Source organism: Mixophyes fleayi, chromosome 11, assembly GCF_038048845.1.
Source record: "Mixophyes fleayi isolate aMixFle1 chromosome 11, aMixFle1.hap1, whole genome shotgun sequence".
Classification (NCBI taxonomy): Eukaryota; Metazoa; Chordata; class Amphibia; order Anura; family Limnodynastidae; genus Mixophyes; species Mixophyes fleayi.
Window position 1 is genome coordinate 89,826,940 of NC_134412.1, and position 19,743 is coordinate 89,846,682.

A 19,743-nucleotide genomic window follows, 5' to 3' on the forward strand; every position below is an offset into this window, starting at 1 on the left:
CTTGTGCGTAAATAAATCGGCTCTGCACTTTGGAAAGCAATACATTCTGATACAACTTCATACACTTTATTGGTGGTACTTTTGAACTTATTTTTCTTTGCAAAAGAAACCTTTTGTGCTTTGGGACCACAATCTAATCAGACATCCACTTATTTACCTTTTATAACTTACATCAAGAGTTATTGTTTTCTTTGAGATTAACAAATGTTGTTTGGATTGGGAGCACCCTTTTAATACATTTTTACCAAATGACCTTTTGTTTACTAGTAGAGGTTGAAAAAGTATTACTACTGACAGTACTAGTACTGGGATGCTCCTGATCTGTAAACTGATCTGTGATTGATATCAGGAGTAAAGCTGCTTAAAGATGGAGTTACTTGTAGCTGCCACCACACTGTGTGAATGCCCAATGAGATAGGGGCAAGAGGGACTGTTACATTACAATGTAGACACTGCCCCACAAAATCATTAAAATTAATACAATTGGTTTGTGAAAGAGAATATTTTGTTTTATTTGGATTGGACTATCAAACACAGAGACCTGTTTTTGGCCTCTTACTAGTACAGATGTGATACTGCCCCTCACACAATCGCCTTCACCGGCAAACACTTGGATATAAAATGAAGAGATATGTTTTTTGCGTGGTGCTCTGTTCCAAGTCAAACACAGGCAAGCTAGTTTTGCTGACTTCAATAATTCACAATCAAGTTGTCGACCTAATAATAATCTCAATGTCATTATTGTCGACGTTCCAACTCTGTCTATATTATGGTGTCAACCATATAAATGTTGATCATGTGACTGTCGAATATATGGGTCAAATCCAGCAAGAGGTAGTAATGTGGTGGAATTCAACACTTTAATGTGTCAGCGATTTTCTGACACCAGTCAGTTGAGCGTTGGCAATTGTGAAGAAATCAATAGAAAATAGACAGCAAGTGACTGTATATGAATGTCAATGCTCTAAATAGTAACGTAGACTCAAAAACAACTCAATACTATATGATTTTACTTAATTATTTTTTTTTTTACAAAATTTAGTTAAATCCAGATTCAAATCCAAAATACATAAACATTTTTGGCCAAAATCAAAACCAAAACACGCATGATGGTTTTAAAACCAAAACACGGGTTCTGCGCACATATCTAGTGATAACAAAGCCATGGCTCTAGATTTTGAACATTTCTGATGACGGTCCTCTGGTGATTTGAGGCACCCTGTATAGTGTCAATGATGAGCACAATGATCTTTCCATTCCATTCCCTTCACCAGAACCACAAACGAACAAAGTCAGCATGAAGATGGTTTCCAGAGAAGTGGTGGAAGAGGGGGGTATATGGGGGTACGTCATACCGCCACTTGTCCTACTGCCTTTATTGTAACACTATCACATTCCAGTCACACGCATTATATATATATATATATATATATATATATATATATATATATATATATATATATATTGTAACAAACGCGTCCTGCTTATAACACTTTTGACACCTTCGGATACCACTTCTAAGTGGAGCACCCTGCAGACATCAGCAACAAGGACCACTTCTTGTTGTAAATCAAAGATACATTTATTGTTTGCACCACAATAAATGTCAACACTTCTTGTCATAATAAAGTTACTGCTTAAACTTAACTCTGCACCTAGTAATGTGCATAACGAGCAACTAAATTGCCATTAGATAGAAAAAGTTTGTTGTCCTTTAAACTATCACGCATGGTGTCCATGTTGTTAAATTGTATGAATCTAAAGTTTAACAATCATTGCATCCTTTGCCTCATTTTGCAATTAAAACGATCTTAAAAACATGATAGTATTACACACTAAATTATTTTGTTATCAAATATATTGCAATATATGCATTTTGCCTAGGAATGTCATCTTTCAAGAATAATCTTGTTTCACATCTTTACAAATATTTGTACACAGCACCAGCATTATGGCAAATAGTAAGACAATAAGCACAAACATAGCAAATTATTTTTAAAATGACATTAAAATAAAATATTACCGTAATGATTATGCTTACAATGTCACGTATCCAAGACAGTGTGCCTAAAAACACCATCGCTATAACTTGGATTAGCAGCAATCAGCACCAGATTATGCAGGAATGGGCTGGTCTCAGTAGGGAACCCTGTGCCATAGCCCACTCAGCAAGGGGCAGAATTATGTAGCTCCACTGTAAAAACCAAACCTATGCTGAATAGCATGGGTAAATATTAACTTATTAATGCGTAATATGTTCATAGTCACACTATCGCTTTGGCTTATGTGGCCTATTCCCACCTGGCTCACATAGCAGAGACATAGTGACGGCTGGCAGCCAGGACAAAGTGACATCCAGGAAAAGTAGATGCATATCTTCTGACATTACAAATTTTCCCGGGATTGTCCTGATATCCAGCAGACAAAAGAGGTGTGGCTTTCAATAAAAATGTTTGGGCTTGCTGTAAATGTATGTGGTCTGGTTGGATCGGGCTTTGGTTTTGACAGATCACGGTTTTAATTTGTCAAAATGTAGGAGAGGGTTTTCTTGTACCTGCAACTCATGATAGTTCAACTTTCCTTCAACTCCTCTGTGGCCCCCTCCTGCTCTGTCACCTCCACTCTGTGTCAATGAATCATGAATGTGGGGTAAAAGTAATATGATAGGTTTAAAATAATAGCTATAAATTTACTGAGTGAAGGGCAACGAGGATTACCACTATAGTGATTGTGCAACAAACGGAGGTTCTGTTAATATAAATGTGACCAGCAGCAAGGTTGCCAACCGCTGGCCGTATTAGGATTTCTGCAAAGACTAATTTCTCATCCTCTCTCTGATCATCTCTTGTGTGGACTACTGTAATCTTCTCCTTACTGGCCTCCAGTACTCTCAACTACACTGGCCCCCCGTCCCCTACAGAATCCTTTTCAAACTCCTCACCCTCACATACAAGGCCCTCACCAATTCCACTGCTCCCTACATCTCCAACCTCATCTCTATTCATACCCCATCCCATACACTGCCATCGACCAACGATCGTCGCTTCTCCTCCCCTCTAATAACCTCATCTCACTCAAATATTCAAGGCTTCTCCCGCGCTGCTTCCTCCAGTGGAACGATCTCCCTCGTTCTATTAGAACATCCCCTCATCCGTGCAGCTTCAAATGGGCACTAAAAATCTACCTTTTTTTAAAAGCCTATCAGTCATCTGCTTAACTAACCACCTTGTTGGTTACCTCTGCCTCTCATTCCTTTTTCCCCTTTCATTCCTCCATCTCGCTCCATGTGACCCTGTCCCAATTTCACCCCTTGTGTCTTTGTTAGGTCTGTCCTTCCCTTTAGATTGTAAGCTCCCTTGAGCAGAGCCCTTCAATGTCGTTTTGTTTCCACCACTTATAACTTTGCTCACCAGCTACTCTGCCCACCTTCTTTCTGGGCCTTCTGCCACTTACTCCACACTTGCTTTTCTTTTCAACTTTTCAGAGGCTCTTACCTGTTAGCTATGCTCACACTCTTGGGCACAGGTTTCCAGCTTGTGCTGAATATCCCTCACCCTCACCATTTCAGCCTTTCTTATTAGATGTGCTTTGAGCTACCTGAGTCATAGTGTTACTTGTTTATTGTACCATGCTGTTCTACCTTGTACTGTCCTATTGTTTGCATCCTGTACGGCGCTGATGTCTTTTTGTGGTGCCCTATAGATAAAAACTAATAGCAATAATATTAATAATAATAATAGCCTGTCAGAACCACTAAAGAACACAAATTAATCTGAGATTCCTTGATCAATCAACAACAGATAAACTCCAAAAATGAATTGATGCATTAATATCAATAAGGAAAGTTCAATACAATGTTAATACAATTATAGCCTGAATTTTTTTATTAAGATTTAACAGTAGTATATTCCTATGAAGATGAAGACCTGTTCCCAGGCTTATTTCTCTTTGTGAGCTGCGATGAATATAACTCCTTCATGGTCTGTAAGATCACTCACTGTCTTTGTTCTGAGAACATCACAGTGATCAATAATAAATCCTTCTCCAGTGAGAGCTTGTTTTGCAAAGTTCTCATCATATTTGAAAAAATGGAACTTGTGCTGTCCAATCATGCAATAAGTTTCATTCAAACTCCCAAATAATATCAGGTGTCCTCCAGGCTTTAGTAAATTTGTGATTTTCCTCAGATATCTGATGTAATCACCGTGGTCTCTGCAGATGAAGTCCAGCAGCCATGCACTGATTACACAGTCGGCTTGTGGTAGCACCACTGAGTCGGTGAGATTTTCCTTCTCAATGTCACATATCACAATCTGCTTTATCGCCGTCTTCAACCTTATTTCTCTGTCCTCACATTGGCCACTGAAAAATACAAACACAATAAGGGCCACTTGAATAATTTCAAAAGTACATGTTTCACAGTGCTAATGCCGTTTACACTGGTTTCTGTGCAAATGCACCTGACTTGGAGCGCTGCGCATGGTTTTTAGTAGGGAGAATGGGAGTATCTTTGGGAGTGGAACATTTAACATTTTCTGATGGGAGAAGTTGGGCTGCTTGGGACATTTACTTGCTGAGTGCATGAATGTGACCCGTTATGCACCCATATACAAAAAATAGATTTTGTTTTGAGAACTTAAATAGATGGGTGGCTGACATGTATAAAGTCATTCCTTCTTTCTCCAGATACCCAGGAAAGTAGGCATATATATATTTTACAGGGTCAGTTCCAAAGACTTCAGGAAAAAAAGATTCCAATTGTAAGTCCTCTAGTTTAGTTTAGATAACTAAATCAAATGTCTAGTTGCTACGGGTTGTGAAATCGGAAAAGGGAATTTCCCCAAACTAAGTAGTGAATATATATGTAGCAGCTATGTAAAAACGAAAATATGTATTTACTTTTCCCACTTCTGTCTACGATAACATCCTGGATCATCTTTTCTGTGGTAATTCTATCATGGATGACAGATGCCAAACTACTCAAGCAATCAGACGATAAAAAAAAATGTTGTGCATTTGGATCAAGCACTGTTTCCATAGCAACTACAGCAATCTGGAGCCCCAGTGAATGAGATGCCTGGATATGCCACTTGTGACTGACAGCCCAAGCCCAACGATGGCAGTGTGCAGGTAGGGGGATCTCAGTAAATATAGATCGGATTAGAGACTTAGAACCACTAGCCCATTCAGTTTATACAGAGGCCCTAATGGCGCTGGTTAACTAAAAAAAAAAAAAAAAGAATCCGAAAAAAAAATATTCATTGTACAAAATATTTTGTTGAGGATAGCAAAATCATTTTTAAAAATACTTTTAATTATTAAAAGTGACATTTTTAAACAAACATCTATGGCAGAAATTTTATCTAGCATTAAAAATTAAGAAATAGTTAATGAACATTCACTCTTACAGACTTTTTATAGCACATGATATAATTCTTACTCTAAAAAAACCCTTTTTATACCCAGTTTTTTCTCCTAAATATTTATTATTGTTTTCTTATATATTGTTACCATATAATGCAATGCTGAACGGAGAATATTTCATTAGCCACATCAGTCCCTGCCCCGATGGAGCTGTCTAAATAAACTACCCTACAAACAGACACTCAGGCATAGGGTCATACACATCGTTTTTATATACCCCAAAGAATTCTTAAAGATCATAAAAAGACAATTTTAGTAAGACATGCAAAATGAACGTAAATTATGATGATTTTTTTTAAACATACATAATTTGGGTATAAGCACATATTCAACAAAGAGCGGACCTGAAGAAACGTCTCTTGTGGAATACAGGTCTAGGTCTGCTCTGCTCTGATAGACGCAATACACTGCAAGATGCGTACAATATACTGTATGTGTGGGGATTAAAGTCCCAACAAAATGCACAGAAAAAAGTATTCAATTAATGTCACCTGTTAATAATAGAGTTATTAATGAGGAAACTTTAAAAAAAGTTTGTTTTTCAATTTTTTTCCCAATGAAATACACTTATCAGGATGTTCACTAAAACCCATCGCTGACACCAAATTTGGCAACAACACATTCTTACGGTTGCATCCATTATTTTGGTTTACTTGTCTGTTGGCCAAAAGTGTTTGAAGAATAGGTAGGTAACGAACACTGATATGATTAAACGAATGTGAACATTAAATAATCTACATAAATTCAGGGTCCCCCTCTGCTATAGAATCAGGTGATGTCTCCGGATTTCCTATCAATGGCACCCACTATAGGTAGAAGTGGTGATTTCATTTGTGCTCAGTAGATTGTGTTTGTACGATTGTTTGATTGGAGGGGTAGGAGCAGAATTGCAGAATTGATTAGCTGATCATTACTTTGGGATGTCACTGATGACAGTGGACAAGGAAATTGAACTCTGTAAATATACATCATGTTACAGGCATAGAACCACCAGCCCTTCAACTTTCTACTTTGGCTTAACGGGAACTAGTTAAGTAAAAAAAATAAAAAAACAAATTGGAAAAATCATAAATAAACAAATATTAATATTACTTAATGTTTTGTTGTTTTGTTGCAGCCGGATTTTTTTTATTTTTTTTTTAAATATTCTTAATTTTAATATTTAATAGTTTTAAAAAATGCTTTGAAAGCCATTTATTTCATTATAAATACTAGTTTTCAAATGACTTTTTGTTTTTAAGCCATCCTAATGTCATTTTTATTGAATTTAACACCTGTGACTGAACTTTTATCTCCTACTAGAATTAAGAAAATGTAACAGTTAATAAAAATTACTATTGCACACTTTTTATAATGTAAATATTAATAACATATTCTTTAGATTTTTTTTTACCTGAATTAATCTCCTACATGTCAAAGAATAATGAAATGTAGAATTTTATGCACAGATATCCATGAAAGAATTATCTTATCATTTAGTTTAAAAACAAACTAGTTTTTAGACATATGCGATATCTGCATTGCCTTAAATGCCAATAATAACAGGAATTATTGATCTCAACAATATCCATACACCCACACACTTTTTTTCAAGCAATTTACACCATGAGTGCTAATTCTTCTAATTTGTTGAGTAAAGCATATTGAAAAGGGTTTGTACTGACAGTGTGTTTACTCTTATAGAGACATTTGTGCAGATACTTAACCTGCATCCTTCTAACTCTGCAAGATAGGCTGATGTGTGATTCCAATTAAACGCTCCTGTGCATGTGTTCAGCCACTTGTTCAGTTCCATAATGCATTTCTCACTGAACTTCAGTAAACAGATATCTTTGAAAAATCCACAGGCTGAATAGAGATGGTGAATGAGGGCACCAATACTGACGTCAATTAAAAGGCCTCCCTGAATATGACCTGCAGGGAAATATTTCAATAATTAATTAAGCGAAAGCACAATATATTTTGTAAGGTATATTTGACATATTAAATTCTACACTGTTTAATTGAATGAGGAATGTAAACTCGTATTTGAAAATACAGATTTATACAACATGAAGCCTTAAATGGGACGTTAAGGGCCACCTCTACTGTCAAAACATGTATTATTGTTATCATTTTCAGGCATAACGTGTTACAGTATAAACCTTTATAAAACATATTGAGGTAAATATTATCAATCGTCACTCGGGAGCATAGGACACATTTTAAAAATAACAATATATGTTACATGTCATTATAGCCTGCTAAGACCATACAATACTGGGTGCCAATAAGCTATAATGACAAATAAAAATGGATGACAATCATAGTAGAGGAGGACAATTATATTTACAATCTTATTCAGCATGTGGAACAGGGCTTAGCAAATAAATCCCCACACACACACTCTGAGGAGTTTCTACCAAGACTCACTTGGGGCACAGTGTGTCTGAGCTAATATTAAAAAGCTCACATTCCATTAGGAAGTCTGGCAGAGCATGCTAGGACTTGTAGTGAAAATCCAAAAGTTGCCTATCGCTCATATATTGTAAATCAATTAAAAAAATACAAGTAACTCTAATGTACATCAGGGTGTTTACCAACCTCTATCTCTGTATAGTCACGTGCAGCCTGTGTCCTAAATATTCTCAATTGTATACCAAAGTGGGTCCATTTGAGAACTCATGTTGGCCTTTCACTCCTCTAAAAATCATAAAATGAAACCAAGGGTCTATCTTTCAATAATTCTACTAAAATGTACAAACTAACTAGACAAGTGCCAGCCATACACACAGTACCCCACCATTCTTTATGCCATTAGGAAGGGATTTTATACTGTCCCATGTCAACTGTGGCATATTAAGGGGAGAAGATATTTTATTACATGGGCTCTCTGCACAACTATAAATAGATCCTTTATATAATGCTAAGGACATCTTACCAAAGTTTCATATTAAACATACAAAGAGTCTTCCTGGCTGTTTTCATTAGCTAATAGCTGTTTTCTTTTGAACGTTTTATATTACTCAGTACATAAGGTCAGCTGTATGAAAGACTCTTTGGGGTAAATGTATGAAGCTCCGGGTTCTTCAACACCCGTGAGTTCAGTGTCTTCAGCGATTAAATTTAAAGCGGCGCTGCCTTGTAAAGGGAAACTTCCCTATACAATGCAGCGCCGCTTTACATTTAATCGCCAAAGACGCTGAACTCGCGGGTGTTGAAGAACCCGCATATTAATACATTTACCCCTTTGTGTTTACTATAGCTCGATTTGCGCACAACAGCTCTGAGGGGTATATTTACTATTGCCAAAGTATCAAAAGTATCAAATGTAAAAGATGCTTCTTCCCTTTTAAAAATGTATTTAAAAATAAATAATTTCATCTTATTAATTATAAATATATCTTTTTTTAGCAAGATACAGTATAGTATACATACCCTCTTTGAAAACAGAGTGGAGTTTCTCCATGGGAAATTTCAAGGCTTCATCTGCAAAGACCATTTCTGGTTTATCAGAAAAATAAGTATCCAGAAACATTCCTGAATCAAAGTTATCTACATGATAGAGCTTATGGGAGCTACAATCCATCTTGTAATATTGTATCACAGACAGGCTGACTCTCACGTCTTGGACACTGTTGTGCTTATCTGGTCTCAGAATTCTGTTTATATTTACTAGGATCCAGCTATGTAAATTCAGCAGCAGCAGGAACATTACTGTTATCATGTGATGATTTATCCTGGTCATGAGTTCATCATGGGAAGGCAGGTGATTGTGATACCATCTTGCAGAATAAAGTACTGTAATTAATGTAAATGTGGATACTAATTCATAGTATCCACTTTTGCATTTTAAATTCAATAAAATGGAATAACAATTTAATTATATTCCATTATAACATCTCTAGTACAAGTATATAAAAAAAATAAATCAGTTCATTATTTAAAGTAAATGTAAAAGATATGTAAAGAATATAATAATGACTGATGCAGACATGCACAGAGATGCATATAGGTGGGGAGGAATATCTCTTAAAAGTGCTGAAGGACTTGTGCACCGTTATGCATCAATGATGATCAGCACCAATAGCTACAGACTTCTCTGTGCATTATTGCAAATTGACCTCTCCAGCTGATAGAACTTCATTCATTTCTCACGCCTATATTATGGGGTTTATATACACATAATAAAGATGCTAAGTACTTTTCTTCTATAGAGGTATTTGTTTTAGCAAATCTGGATTTCACATTCACAATAAATTAGGAACAAAAACAACATGCCATTTAGGCAAGTTATTAACTTTTAAAAAAACATCTTAGCATAATCACAATATAAAATGCATATTCTTAATATATTCATTTTTTTACATTTTTCATAAGATTAGAGATGACAATTGTAGAGCTCTAAAAAATGAAATAGCCTGCATCGATTATTAGTAAGGGACTAACTATATAGAATTCTTTTGGGCCAGTGGCATAACTTATTTTTCTTTGGCATTGCAATGCAAGCAGCAGCAGCAGTAGCAACAATGGGGGCACTTGAATGGTGTATGCGGGTCACGTGTAAACCTCTTTGGGATGTCCGATGCAGAGATGAGGTGTTCATTCCCAATTCATTCACCATTGATATTTTAGAAACTCTGAAGACTGGGTAGAATCACCTTGAGCCCATGATCAACATCCACCGAGCAATACCATTGCTAACTGTTGGATGCATTATTTTTCTGTTCATTTTGGTCATTCCAGACCACATTAACTATGGCGGCAGGAATGTCCCAGACTGCTTTTAGTCGGGAACTGTAGCAGGTCATTTGAAACTGGAAACATTACTATTCTGTCACTTTACAGACTTTATGAGATAGCTCTCTCCTCATCTGTAGCCTTGTTGCCTCATTGCTTGTAAGTACCCATAAACATGTGTAGCCATTGTCATTTTTGTTTTACCTTTTTCCTGTAAGTATTTATGTACATAGCGCACAATCGTTGGCACAATGCTTCATGAATTTTATTTAAAGTTTCACAATGCTTTTTAAATATTTTAAATATTTCTTATTTTCCAAAATACTATAGATTCTTTTTCCTCTCTTTAAAGCAACACAGTTCAGAGACTTTAATATGTCTATCTTAAGCTATGATTGAACCACACACTAGTTATTCAGACAGACAGAGACTACCTTATCTGACTGTGGTTTCTCACTTCCCTTACATCCTGCCATAGGACCTGAAATGCACCGTGAAATGCATGAAGGGGGCATATAGGTGCATTATCAGAATAAAAAAAAAATCACGTTAGATTTATTGAAGATTTGAAATGGCCCCTTAATGCAGAATATTTATTAGAATAGGTGCACAGGAATACTGTTCTGTAAAATATTGCAGATTACAATTCTCATTTTTTTTTCAGTTCGATTTAGAAAATAAAAGCATATGTCTTTTTACTATAGGTTAGAGCAACTTTTGCTTCACACAACTTGCAGAGATTTCACAATTTATAATTAAGAATAAAGCAAAAATATGTGACTACTCGAAACATGTCCTAGCTATTTAGCTACTATCATGTGTCCATTTATAAATTAGTTTTAGAATGATAAACATATAAAACCACATTGGTATCTATAATTTTATAAGGATTTGTGAAACTCTTTGGTACCCTACTGCTAAAAGGAAATAACATTCCTGAATCAAAGTTGTCTAAATGATAGAGCTTATGGGAACTACAATCCATCTTGTAATATTGTATAACAGACAGACAGGCTGACTCTCACGTCTTTGATACTGTTGTACTTATTTGTACTCACTCAGATTCTTACGCTTGCCCTTTTATCCTGCTTCCAATAAATCAACTTCAAGAACTGACTATTCACTTACTGCCTAACATATCCCACCCCTTGACAGGTGCCATTGTAACAAGATAATCAATGTTATTCACTTCACCTGTGGCTGATCAGTACATATATATATATATATATATATATATATATATATATATATATATATATATATAATTTTCCAGGTGAGGCAGCACTCAAGGATTTAAGACAAATGTTATTTGCCCGCAAAAACCGACTTAGCGTGTACCCAGAGTAAACCAGCAGTGACTGCCTGCACCAAGTCTTCACCTTTCAGTTTCTCACCAGATTCCAGTATTGTGGGAAAGTACCTTCACACCCAAGCAAATATCTAAACAAATGAATATTTAAAGTTTATTTCATATTAGCACTTTTAAACAAATGCTTAACACTTGTACTGTAAAACTGCAAAATAATACACAGGGAAGCAATACATTGCAAGTTATTGATCCATTTTGCCAAATTCTGGGGTATCTGTTCCAAGTGCAGTTCTGTTGTCACACGGCTTTGATTTTCCTCTCTCTGCTGGTAAAGCAATGGTCCTGCATCAGTGTCACCAGCAGACACACACACATTGACAAGACCCGTAAGCGATGAAGACACCCCATAAATGTGCAAGGTAAAATGAGTGGAGTTTTATTGTAGTACCAGAGAAAGTGCGCAGCCACGATATTTTGAGGAACATTGCGGCTAATTGAATCTGCCCCAAAAAGTTTCAACTAAGAATATAGGAGAGGTTTCTTAATGTAACTGCAACTATTGATAGTTCAACTTTCCTCTGTGGCCTCCTCCTGCTCTGGCACCTCCACTCTGTGTCAAGGAATCAAGAGAGTGGGGTAATAATAATAATAAGCTAGGGTTAAAGTAATAACTATAAATTCATGTGATACCTGGAAAACTGCAGGACCCTAGGACCCAGTAGACTGTCTCACAGGATGAAACAGGAGAGACTCTAGGACCCAGGGAAAATCCAGTCTATGAGGCTGCTGGAAAGTTCTGTTTTGTTTGTGTGACAGAAAATAATAATACTGTGGAGACAGTGATTCAGCATGGAAGCAGGATAACAGAGAGAGGGCTGAGGAGTCTTGTGAGATGAGAAAATAGAGGAAAACTGATAGAAAAAAGAAAGCTAACGAACTGGAGTGACACAGCAGCAGTTAACAGGAAAACTGAGAGTGACAGAGGAGCAGCAGTGAACAAAGTTTATGAGACACAGTAAGATAGAAACTTGAGACATTAAAATGTGTGAGAAAGATATAAAGAGAAATTGATAAAGAGATAGAAAGAGATAATAGAAGAAGATGAGGCAGGGAGATAAATATACCTATTTGCAAGTGACAATTACTCTGACAGGGAAACAACAAATAGATTCATATAGTTATCAGAATATCTGTATTAATTATTCCTCTCAGTATATTTGTAATGTACTGAACATTTTGCTGAAAGATATATATAATCACTAGAGAAGTGTGATGTGTATCCAGGGACAGACCCTTATCTCAGTCACACAGAACCTCCATTTTAACTGTAACCAACTGTCACCTCAGAGACATTCTCCATCTTGTCATTGGCATCCATATTGCCTAGAAACGTTCATTTCCACAAAGATAACTGATTGTTGATATAGAAACGAAAAGAGTAATTTTATCACATAAGCTGTAAGCAGACCTGTAAAAACATGTTTAAATCCGCTGCGCAATTTCCATAAACTGCTGTCAAAACACTGAAAGACAGTGAATATTGAGTTCAGACTTTTATTAAATGTGCTTAATTAATTGCAAGTGAGGATTATATGATTAAAAAACACCTCGGAAACGTCCTGTAAACTTACTACTACCCCGTTATTAAAGAGACTATGCAACACAAGCTGCTATAGTACTGATTGTGATAAATAAAGCTACTAATAGCAACTTCTGCAGCTAAAAAAGATTTGATTTGCACATATTTGGAAGCGGAATATCACAGTAAAAGTGACTGTGAAGATTACAGCAGGGGTGTGTTTGCTTTTTATTTCATGGGTCTGCTCCGTTTTTCTTGTATGAATATAGTTTAAGAAGAGCACATCATATGTCCAACTGGCATTGAGTTATATTAAGAGTAAAATGTATGTGAATAGCATTGCTTTATAACTACAAACAACTGTATTCATATGGTATATCTTGTTACTTATTCTTTTTGTCCATAAATATTTAAGTGACATATGTGATGTTACTTAATTTTTTTTGGTGTCCTACTTGAATCGGGGAGCCTTGGGTTCTCTGTCCCACTGCCGTGTCGGATCTAAAGAAGAGAGTCCAGAGACCAGGTGGAGCCACAATACACTCGAACACCTACTATTAGGAGTGTCACATTTACTGAGTGAAGGACAATGATGATAACCACTATAGGGACCATGCAGCACAAAATGAGGTTATGTTACTAAAGATGTGACCAACAATCAAGGTTGCATCTTAAGATTTCTACAAAAGACTAATTTGTGTTTCATACTTTAATATCTCCATCTTCCACTGTCTCTCCTCATTCCAACCATAACACTTCCCGTGTAGCTGCACAAAATGTAAATCACCAATGACTGATTGGTGAACAATAATGCTTCTGCCTTGCAGTAAAAACACTACAATTGTTATTCTGTAGGGTCATCTTCTCCTTCTTTGTCAAGTCATTGTACATAATTTGTTTGCATTACGATCCCCCTCAATGTACAGTGCTTCAAAATATGTTGGGACTTTCTAAATAAAGGTTAACAATAGCAATAATAATAGCCTATCAGAGCCAATCACAGATCAGAAATTTATTCTGAGATTCCTTAATCAATCAGCAACACATAAATTGCAAAAATTAATGAATGCGTTAATATCAATAAGGAAAGCTCAATACAATTTTAATATTGATATAGTTTAAAATGATTTAATTAAGATTTAACAGTGGTAAATTCCTATGAAGATCTGTTCCCAGGCCTATTTATCTTTGTGAGCTGCGATGAACAAAACTTCATTGTAGTCACAAAGATCACTCACTGCCTTTCTTGTGTAAATGTCACAGTGATCAATAATAAACCCTTCTCCACTGAGAGCTTGTTTTACATAGTTCTCATTAAATGTGAAACAATGGAACCTGTCCTGCCCAAGCATGAAAAAAGTTGCGTTTAAATTGCCGAGTAATATCAGGTGTCCTCCAGGTTTTACAAACTTTGCAAGTTTTCTCAGATATCTGATGTAATCATCGTGGTCTCTGCAGATGACATCCAGCAGCCACGCACTGATTACACAGTCGGCTTGTGGTAGCACCACCGAGTCAGTGAGATTCTCCTTGTCAACGTCACATTGCACAATCTGCTTTATTGCCGTCTTCAACATTATTTCTCTGTCCTCACATTGGTCTCTGAAAAATACAAACACAATAAGGGTCATTTCCAAAAAGTCAAAAGTACAGGTCCCACAGTGCTAATGCCGTTTACTCCGATTTCTGCACAAATGCACCTGACTTGGAGCGCTGCGCATGGTTTTTAGTAGGGAAAATGGGAGTATCTTTGGGAGTGAATTATTTAACATTTTCTGTTGGGCGGTTTGGGACATTTACTTGCTGAGTGTATGAATGGGACCCGTTATGCACCCATATACAAAAAATAGATATTGTTTTGTGAGATTGAATGAATGGGTGGCTGACATTTATAAGGTTATTCCTTTTTGTCTTGAAAGTGATAGTGGGTGTGTAGTAGGTTGAGCTTTTAAGTGATATTTTGACTCTTTTCACCTTGTTCTGGTGGACCCAGAAACCCAGGGAAGTAAGAATGTCAATATTTAATTGGGTCTGTTGCAAAGAATTCAGGGAAAAAAGTTATGTAAACTATACTAGATTCCAAGTATAAGTCCTCTAGTTCAGTTTTTAGGTAATGCAAACAAATTTCTGGGTGCTATGGGTTAAGGCACCAGCAAAGGGAATTTCCATCCAACTAATAAATTAATATTTAATATATTATGAACAGCTATGTAAAACAAAAATATGTATTTACTTTTCCCTATTCTGTCTACCATAACATCCTGGATCATGTTCTCTGTGGTTAGTCTAGGCGGTGAGTCTATCATGGTTGACAGACGCCAAAATCTGCACGACCACAATTGCATAGTAATCCGACTACAATAAAAAATTTGTGCATGAGCCCTGGATATGCCACGTGTGACTGACAGCCCAAGCCCAACGATGGCAGTGTGCAGGTAGGGGGATCTCAGTAAATATACATAAGTTTAGGGACATAGAACCATTAGCCCTTTCAGTTTCTACAGAGGCCAGAAAGGTACTGGTTAAGTAAAAATAAAAAAATAGAATACAAAAAATTGTTTATTGTACTAAATATTTTGTTGAGTATGGCAAAATTATTTTAAAAACTACTTTTCATTATAAAAATGTTACATTTTTAAACAACTTTTTGAAAGTAATTTGGAATGAAGTTCCCTGGCAATCTTTAAAAAAAAAAGCTCTTTTAATGTGACCTCTATAAAATTTGATAGAAATGTTATCTAGCATTAAAAATTAAAAAAACCTTAGTTAAGGAAAATCACTCTTACAGACTATTTTAGAATATGACATAGGGCCTGATTCATTAAGGAACTTAAATTAAGAAGTTTCTTATTTAAGTCTCCTGGACAAAACCATGTTACAATGCAAGGGGTGAACATTAGTTTTCTGTTTTGCACATAAGTTAAATACTGACTATTTTTTCATGTATCACACAAACATCAACTTTAAATTTCAAGGTTCAAATAAGCTATCAAGTATTTGTGTGCTACATGAAAAAACAGTCAGTATTTAACTTATGTGCAAAACAGAATACTAATTTTCACCCCTTGCATTGTAACATGGTTTTGTCCAGGAGACTTGAATAAGAAACTTCTTAATTTAAGTTCCTTAATGAATCAGGCCCATAATTATTATTCCAAAAAAACTTAACATTTTTTTTTACCCAATTCTTTGTCTTATATATTTTCTATTGTTTATTTATATATTGTAACTATTTTATGCAATGCTGAACAGAGAATATTTCGTTATCCACATCAATCCCTGCCCCAATGGAGCTGTCTAAATGATCTACCCTACAAACAGACACTCACATATTTTTGTATATACTAAACCCCAAAGAATTCTTAAAAATCATAAAAAGACAATTTTATGGACACATTTGCATTATACAAGTTTCTCACCACTTATGTTATGTATACACATATGGGAATCATTGATCTCTATAATAAACATACTGGCCTTGATTAATTAAGACATGCAAAATGAGCGTAAATTGTGCGGGGTTTATTTAATGTGCGTAATTCGGGCATAAGCACATCCGTACTGAACTAGGAGCGGATCTGAAGAGACGTCACTTGCTGCATACAGGTCTAGGTCGGCTCTGCTCTGACAGACACAATACACTGCAGGATACGTACTATACATATGTATATGAGAGATATTTGTGCAGATACTAAACCTGTTTCCTTCCAACGCTGTAACGTATGACAATGTGTGATTCCACTCAAACGCTCCTGTATATGTGTTCAGCCATCGGTTCAGTTCCATAATGCATTTCTCACTTATTTTTAATAAATAGATGTCTTTAAAAAATCCACAAGCTGAATAGAGATGGTGAACTAAGGGACCAATACTCAAATCAATCAAAATGTCTCCCTTAATGTGACCTGCAGGGAAAGAATCCAATGATTAGAAAGTACAATATGTTATGTAACATCTGTTCTACACATCATTCTGTAATGTATGGGTTATATACAATGGCATCACAATGCTCCTATTATTGCTTACCATATTTGCTATCTGTTTACTTCCGTCATGCATTCTCTCTGAGCCTCAGTATATAGATGTCTTTGAAAAAATCACAGGCTGAATAGAGAAAGCACAATATTTTTCTATCTATCTTATACATACAACATTTTTTGGATGTCAATGATATGGAATCTGAATCAGCAGGAGAACTGGGGCACAACTCCCCCTCCCTCCTTCCTCAGGAAGGTCTTCAAAGACACATGTGGAGCCTAGTGGGTCTAACCTAACATTAAATTACTTCCATAACCCTTAAGAATGCTGGCAGAACATGTTAGGACTTGTAGTAACAAAACAGCTGGAGAGTCACAGGTAGCAAAAACCTGGTAACATATATATATATATATATATATATATTAAAAAACCCACAAAAACTTCCAAGTTATAAAATGAATAAACATTAATGTACACAAAAGTATGACGAGTTCTTTTGGCCCCGCCCCCTGTGATGTAATGATGCAAACGCGTCATTTTAACACGGAGGGCGGGTCAAAATGATGCGATTCCCGGAGAATCGCATCATGGAGACACCTACCCAGAATTCGGGAGTCTCCCGGTTATTCCGGGAGAGTTGGCAAGTATGCTGTAATGTCTCATATGTATTGCATCGTTTTCTAAGCTATTCATGTGAGACAAGTGTGGGTTATAGGTTGTCTCTTTAATTAGAAACTTAAATTTGCAAATGTAAAAGATATTTTTTCCCTTTTGCAAATGTTCCTAAAAAAGAAGTAAAATAGTCTTAGTAGTAAGATAAAGCATAGTATACATACCCATGCTGAAAACATGGTGAAGTTTCTCCATAGGAAATTTCAAAGCTTCAACTTCAAATGCCATTTCTGGGTTATCAGAAAAATAAGTATTCAGGCACAATCTTGAATCAAACCCATCGACATGATAGAACTTATGAGATCTAGAATCCATCGTGTAATATTATATCACAGACGTCTTTGTTGTACTTGACAGGTCTAGGAATTCGGTTTATATTTACTATGATCCAGCTATTTATATTTAGCAGCAGCAGGAACATCAATATTATCACATGATAATTTATCTTCATGAGTCGGTCATAAGAATGTAGAATAAATAACTATAGTGTATTTGCACTTATTACATTTTATATTTAATAAAGTAGAACAAAAGTATAAAAGTTTTTTTTCATTAATATATCTGGTAAATATAAATATATATATATATTAATTTCATGCACCTGCTTGTTTGAACGCAACAGATACTTACTACAGCCTACGATTTCATTTTATCACATGATAATTTATCTTTATGAGTTGATCATGAGACTGCAGGTGATGGTGTCATAAGCTCCTAATGTAGAATAAATCACTATAGTGTAGAGTATCCAATTTTACATTTTATATTCAATAATATAGATCAAAAATCTAAGTATATTTCATTATAATATGTCTGGTAAATATAGATCTATATTCATTTCATCTACCTGCTTGTTTTATTTGATATCAAAATCGGTGTGAGCACTCATATAATGGATTCCCAAATGTAATTAATTACAGCCATTGCTTCTATGGTGCCCATACCAAAACATATTGTGTGTAGAAATATCTGACAAACCCGTCCGTGCAGCCTGTAGTGGAACCTGTAAAACATGTGACCACATGTACGGTCATCTTCCAACCGAATTTACGATTGCTCATCAGACGGTGACCAGAGTAGACTGTCTTTTTGGGCCCAAGCACAGCACAATTTGTGGCCAGTTAGCTCTTGTATGGGGCGGTGAATCCATAGGGTGTGTGGGTAACTATCGTTGCCAAATGCCTTTCATTTCCAGGGACAGGACCATGCTTTAAAGATTTGTGTCTCGAGAGGTTCAGCTGTCCAGTACAGTTCCATGATCCAAATCTCACAACCTGTTCTATATGGGCTTTATGGACTATTAAATAAAAAAAAGACAAACTGATCTAGATTGCAATGGAAGGTCTGCTCACACAGTACTGTGTGCAGCAACGTGTCCCTTTAATGCATTTAACGTGTTTGCAAATATGAATCTGCAGCTATTTCAGGGTACAAATGATTAAAGAAAATGTTCACAGGCTAAACTTGCAGTATCTCCACTCCATGGACTACTGCACTCCAAGCAGAACAGTTACTGGACTTAGCTGATGTAGAGTGGAAGTGATGGAGTTTTGATAGGACATCACCTGAACTTTTTATTTTATATAATAACAGCTATTTAGAGAACATCTACCTTCATAGTATGCAGCGCTTTAGATAGAATTTTATAATAATTATAGACGCGACACATAGGATTATAGGACAGACTACCTAAGCGAACAACATGACTCTAGGGTTAACCACACTCCTCTTGAACTAAAAATAAAGCCAATAGAAATGGGGCTCAGCATACAAACAGCATAAAGAGAGGAATAGATAATGATAAGATAGGATAATCAAGGTTAGCTTTCTGATTTCATCCATGTATATGAGACTCATTTCGAGTCTGCTCTCATTAATAAATATCCAATTGTCCAATAAAATGTCCAATATAACAGTTACACAAACACCATTGTAGTCAATCCAGCGATCATTATAAATATGAAGTAGGTGATCTAATTACCTTACTCCAAAAGATCATACGCATGGTAAAGATTGTATCCGGACTGACTGGTGTAGCTCCCGCTCATAAAGTCCCGGTCCT

General features: G+C 35.9%; 2 protein-coding genes across 2 annotated transcripts; both read right to left on the reverse strand.

The window, feature by feature from the left end:
* Positions 1-3,938: 3,938 nt before the first annotated feature.
* On the reverse strand, positions 3,939-8,992 carry LOC142107810 (nicotinamide N-methyltransferase-like). Its single transcript, XM_075191432.1, has 3 exons — positions 8,842-8,992; positions 7,131-7,338; positions 3,939-4,362 (listed from the first exon to the last, which is right to left on the reverse strand). Exons 1-3 carry the CDS (start codon positions 8,990-8,992, stop codon positions 3,939-3,941), a joined length of 783 nt encoding a protein of 260 aa, XP_075047533.1.
* A 4,760-nt stretch (positions 8,993-13,752) lies between these two features.
* On the reverse strand, positions 13,753-17,996 carry LOC142107811 (nicotinamide N-methyltransferase-like). Its single transcript, XM_075191433.1, has 3 exons — positions 17,846-17,996; positions 16,729-16,936; positions 13,753-14,633 (listed from the first exon to the last, which is right to left on the reverse strand). Exons 1-3 carry the CDS (start codon positions 17,994-17,996, stop codon positions 14,210-14,212), a joined length of 783 nt encoding a protein of 260 aa, XP_075047534.1. The 3' UTR covers positions 13,753-14,209.
* Positions 17,997-19,743: the final 1,747 nt, after the last annotated feature.